The 6052-nt window shown below is 40.7% G+C and overlaps 1 protein-coding gene across 1 annotated transcript; it reads left to right on the plus strand.

Annotated features, from left to right (window-relative positions):
* Window positions 1–3: 3 nt before the first annotated feature.
* SRD5A3 (steroid 5 alpha-reductase 3) lies at window positions 4–5773 on the plus strand (the record flags this gene model as incomplete). Its single annotated transcript, XM_010291552.1, has 5 exons — window positions 4–47; window positions 2847–2998; window positions 3419–3613; window positions 4874–4996; window positions 5514–5773. Coding segments are annotated over 5 exons (774 nt in total), but the record flags the coding sequence as incomplete, so codon positions are not given.
* Window positions 5774–6052: the final 279 nt, after the last annotated feature.

A 6052-nucleotide genomic window follows, 5' to 3' on the forward strand; every position in this document is an offset into this window, starting at 1 on the left:
TGCGGGCAGCGCCCGGCCTGGCTGCGCCTCCTCCAGGTGCCCAAGAGGTGAGGGGGCGGCTGGAAGGGGTGCGGGTCTCCGCTCCAGGCAGTTACCTGCCGCCATTTCTCTCACCTGAATGCTGCATGCCTTATGCCACAGTAGCGTAGGGATAACTATATATGCATTTCAGTTAATTCAACTGAAGGTGTAGAAAATAAATAGCATATCCAGATAGCATTGTGTATTTTTATGGAGCTGGTCGCTGGTCTCTCTCTCTCTTTTTTTTTTTTTTTTAAAGTTTTACTCTGTTTTTACAGATGCTCTACAGGAGCATAGAGACTGCCATCATACAGAGTCCTTGTGTCCCAAATTGGAACAAAAGCCAAGTCCCTTGAATCCCAGTCCCATGCAGTATCTGCAAAACAAGCCTTCCTGCAAGACTGAGGTCGGGGACCTGGAAATGTGGACTCCTGAGTGTAACTGTGACTGTGCAGATATAGTGTCGGTTTACTCTCTTAAACTGATTCTCAGTCGTCATCTTCTTTCTTCAACTGGACCCTGTGTGAACAGTCTCTAATAAGGCAAAAGAACTGCTACGTTACTCAAATACACCTCTTAATAAATATTTAATAGGAGAAAAGAGAAAAAAACCTACAGCTTTCTATACATTACTGGGATCTCATAGTTTTTGATCAGTTGAGATTTGTGAGTAGAGCTAGCCTTTGACTCGAACATGACAGGATCTTGCAAGGCCAGCAGGACAGGACTGGGACGCTACTAAACTCAGAAATCCAGTTGCCCTAATGTAACGATCTTGTTATCACTGACACATTTGGCATATGTAACTTTCAAACCAAATGTTAAAAAAAGTTTTGTGATGGAGCATATTATTCATGCAAAAGTTATAATGTAGTATCTTGGTTATCAGGCTTCTGGTTACAGGAAATGTACAGGGTTGCATTTAAGCTTGGTTGTATCCTCAGTGAAAATAAGTGCTTATAAAAACTTTGTCTTTAATTGCAGCCCATTGCCAAGTGCCACATTCTTGAAGTAGGTTCTCATCTGAGTTGACCTTTCTCCAACAGAAGTTTCCCACACTTAGGGAAGATGGTGTCTGAAGAACGTGACTTTTTCAGGGAATTGGTTTTGAGCTCTCAGTATCTACAAAGTGGTTCCGTTACTTGAGTAGTGAATATGGAACCCTGCTAGCTGAAAGAATAGAGAAGATCCTGAAGGTCGCTGTTGAGGCATTTTCTATTTCCATTCATCTGCATCTTGTTTCCAAACAAGCATTGTATTTTCACTAGCCTGGGCTTGTTTTTAACTTTGCCATTCCATCATGTCAAAAGTTATGATTCATTTTGGGTTGGTTTGGCAAATACTGAATATTGTAGTCCTTAAGGGATGATACATACTTACTGCAGTGCTGGATTGCTCTGTAGGTCACATGCATACGCTGTGAGCTTTCAGCAATCCCAGTTACACTGGGGATGTATCTGCTAGGCTGGCAGGGCTTGTTTGTGTGTGGGTAGCAAAAAGCAATGTGTGTGGAGAAAGTTCTCTGGTGAGTGATGGGACAGAAGTCTACTGAGTAACGGGACAGCTGGGAAAGAACTTGAAACTTGGAGGTAGTGATGAAGTTTTTATCAATATACAAGTTCTATTTGTCTTCTGTGCAGAAAATGAGGGAGAGGGGCTAAATTTTACCTCTGCTGTTGCAAATCAGCAGAGCAAATGTTGCTGTCTCTGCTTGGTAGGGGAAGGAACAGAGAAGGTTCCCCCCTGCTTGAAGGGACTACCAACCACTAATGGGCAAGGCATGCTGGAGTGTGCAGGGATGCTTCCTCCCTCTGTGGTTCTGACTTGGCTTCTGTATTGCTGTTGGGAGATACCTGAGCTGCTTGGGGAGGGGATCACTAGTCATTGCATGTTCCACAAAAATAGTCTTCTCTGACTATACAATTATATCCTAGTTTTGTACCAATAGTTAAATTGTCAAGACAAGGCCATCAGCATCTTCCCATGGTAAATATTTCATCCCTTTGGAGGTATTTCCAGAGGTCCTGATTTCTATTCATATCCAGGAGGACTTTTAGTTTTAAAAGCAAAAGGAAATATTGGATTTCACCTAGTTTGAGCTGGATATCATAGGCTGTTTAACTCCATCCAGTTACCTGTCTTGACTGTAATGTCTTGTATTTCAATAATGCATAATGTGCTTTTATAAGTGCATTATGATGCTTAGGGATTCTGTTTCTTCAAACAAGCATATGGTCTCGCCTTGTAATCACCTAGTGGTATTGGTGGTCTCTCCTTTTTTCTATATGATTGTTGCAGACCTTGAATTTGCAGAGGGGCAAGACATTTTTGTGTACAGCTGAGTAATTACTTCTGGGTGACTTTTACCATCTGCATTTGTCATTTATGAACTTTAACACATCATGTAATGCATCCACTAAAACTGGGGAAAGTGGGAGTGCTGTGAGGCACAACAGCGTGGAAATGCCCAGAAAATTAATTCAGATGTTTCTTTCAGTGGTGTGAATTACAAAGAAGAAGTTGTGATCATGATTAGTTGTAAGCATTCAGGAATACCTTTTCAATGTGCGATTTACACTTTCTCCTCTAGTGCAGGTACAGTTAGCAAGGTAAGCTAAGTTAGAGGTTATTCCAGGCAGCATTTTGCTGGGGGAAGAAGGCGTTGGGATTATTCCTGCTTAGTACTACTGGAGTCCTGAGTTCTCTGCTAATTGATGTGGGGACCAAAAGGGAACGTACTTAGCTGCAGGCCATGCTTGCCTGATGGTACGTTTCCAACTAAGGAATGATGAGAACATTAATGAAGACCCTTTTTGTTCCCACAGGTGGTTTACTCACTTTTATGTGGTTTCTGTGCTCTGGAACGGCTTTCTGTTGATCTGGCTTTTCCAAGCTGAGTTCCTCGGAGGGTCACTCCCATCATGGATTCAGCACATACACCGTGCTCTTGGCAGAGATTCTCAGAGTGAGGACACAGGCAAGTATTCCAGCTATTATGAAGCAGACATATAAATATTAGAAAGCTGCATTACCTTCTTGTGCTGAGTTTGTATTCTTCAAGTGGTACTTCACCAGCTGCTTTTAAACTAGGCTCCAGGTGACATCCCTGGAATACCAAGTCCCTTTGTCATTATTCAAAGTAGAAGTCATTCTAATTTATGGATGTGATGACTTCAGCAGTCTGTTTAGCAGAAAGGGTCATTAGCACCTTCTAGAAGTAATCTTGCTGTGGTCAGCAGTGCCTCAAGTGTACAAATATTTTTCCCTGGTGCTCAGTTAATTAAAAATGAGGGTAAGATTTTGCTGTGGGGAGGGGAAAAAATAGCCTGTTTGAAGGATTGTCTGGGTTGAATTGTTCCAGTCTGTCTCAAAGTTGCTGTTTTTTATCTCCAAGCAGATAGTGAGCACTCCTCTGTGCTTCTGGTTCTCCTGCTACTTTGGCTGCATAGCTGTCGAAGACTTGCAGAATGCCTCTGGACCAGCGTGTTTTCCAGTGGCGTCATTCATATCGTGCAGTATTGCTTCGGACTTGCTTACTACATTGCCATTGGTTCAACTGTGCTATGTCAAGTGCCTACTAATGTCAGGAATGGTAAGTGCCTGCTTAGCTATTACCAAAGGTGCAGTTTTGCTCCCATTTGTTTCCATTGTGGCAAATGGTTTCATAGGGAGCTACTTGTGTGAGAAGGGTGTTAACCGATGAGACATAAAAATACTTACTGGTATAGTTCAAAGTAACTACATTTCAGTATATCATATAATCAGCCAGCATTGTACACAAACACAGACACTGACACACACTTTCGCGTTAACCGTCACTGTTATTTCCTGAAGGACATCTCACATAGATGCTTTCAGGAACATTACTGACCTGTTTTGCATTGAGATACATATGCTTTATGAAATACAGTGATAGGTACCAGTTCTCAAATGCTATGCAACTTCAGTTCTCAAACTGGAGTTTGTTTTTTTTGTTGTTGTAAACTTTCCTGTTAGGTGAGCCTGCAAGGCCGTCTTGGCCACCTCCTTTGTTTTCCGCTGAGAACTTGCTGCTGCTCTGCCTTGCATCAGTCAGTCTCTTCTTTCCCTCAGTACTGTAATGTCTCCATTAATACAGCAGAAATTATATGACTTGTTTTTGCCCACACATTTCACTGAGTCTCACAACTGAACCGCACAGATGAACCGTGAGCTGGTTGTACCAGTTCTCCCATGATGAACTTTTGTAAGGTGGTCATTACCAAGTATGTAAATTTAGTGAAGTGAATTCCAACCACATCAGCTCCCTATGTGTAGATAAAGCCTTCTTCTTTCTGGATCTTTCTTCTACTTTTCACATGTTGTAGATTCTTAGAGGTGGTGTATTGTCTTGTACATTGGAAATCATCCTTATTACAGTTCACACTTTTCTGAAGGCCTAAATGGTTCACACTGCGCGTGGCCTAAATGGTTCACTGTGTGCATGTATGTGTGTGTGCGTAGGTGTATGTATGTATCTCACTCACTTTGAACAAGGCAAAAAACTGTGTACTTATATGTTGACCTGAGCCGTGACAACATCTTTAATTAGGATGATAAGAATTACAAACAGCGTTGAATATTGAGGTCTTAGACCATCAGTTACTTATCGGTTGTTTATCATGCTGTACCTCAAGCTACTGGATTAAAAACTAGATACTTTTAGTACAGAGCTGTTAAGGAAAATTAAATATCAGCTGAGCACTTAAATGATGCAGGTTTTAAAAGCATCTTTCAAGGAATTAGACAGTAACATTTTAAAAATGTATACGGTGTTTTGGGATGATGCTTGGGAAGGTATTTACTGGCTGTATGTTAATGAAACATATTTCAGGAAAAGAGCTTTCTGTGCAAATCTGCTGGTATCACATTGTAGGAGTTATGATGTACATTTGGGCCTCTCTTCACCAACACAGATGTCTTGTGATTCTAGCTAATCTTAGAAAAAGTAAATCAGGTAAGATGCTTCATTTCTGCCAATGATTTACTTAAGTAATTTTTTCCTGGTTGTTCCAATAGGCTTCTGTAGTTTCTAATACCTTAAAACATGAATATTTTTCAGTTCCTGTAGCGTGGTGCTCTCTAGAAGACTGGCTGTTTGGAAAAAAGAGATTGGATGGCTGAAGCGGGGGTGGGGGGGGTGTCTGTGTCTGTATATATTGCTTTATAGAACTTAAAATGAAGGTCTAACTTCTAGTATCCTAAGGACAGACACATGCTAATGCTTAGGACTTGTGCTACTCCTTGGGGACCTCAGTTCTCCATGTGGGCTAAAAATAGATTTCCTTAACTCTGTATTTGCGCAAACAGCCAGAGGTGGCATCTTATTTCATTAAGTGCAAAGCTGCCAGATCAGATGGAGGTGGATGATGATGATAACTTTAATGAGCATGTTGTTCTGTAATTGTGAGTAGAAGAGAAAAGTTTGTTTAATGCCTGTTGTTCTCAACTAATTCCTTTCTGTTTGCTTGCAGGAAAGGTCATAAGTCTAAGCCACAATGTACCTTTCGGAGACTGGTTTGAGAGAGTTTCTTGCCCTCATTATTTTGCAGAGCTCCTCATTTATGTATCTATGGCCATCATGCTTGGGTTTCACAATGTGACATGGTGGTGTGTAGTGTTGTATGTTCTTTTTAACCAGGCACTGGCTGCTGTTTTGTGTCACGAGTTCTATCAGAAAAACTTTAGCTCCTACCCAAAACATCGAAAAGCATTTATACCATTTGTTTTTTAGCATATTTCTTCTAAAGTATCTTTAGTGCCAACTGGGAAATGTTTTCTATAAGGGAATGAGAGATTCACTGTTTATTAAAACCAAGGTAAAATTGCACATTTTCTCTAATTCGAGCTTCAAAGCTCATAATTTTAATGGTAATCTCATCCTTGTTACCAATGTATGTAAGGTCTCTGCATATCATACAAGCTTAAAAAAAAAGTTTACTGAAGACCTTAATTCAAACTGAAGAGATGCTAATTGGCTCTTTTCTGTTTTATAATTATATCTGATGCATAA

This window comes from Phaethon lepturus, unplaced genomic scaffold (genome assembly GCF_000687285.1).
Source record: "Phaethon lepturus isolate BGI_N335 unplaced genomic scaffold, ASM68728v1 Scaffold49207, whole genome shotgun sequence".
In the NCBI taxonomy this organism is placed as follows: Eukaryota; Metazoa; Chordata; class Aves; order Phaethontiformes; family Phaethontidae; genus Phaethon; species Phaethon lepturus.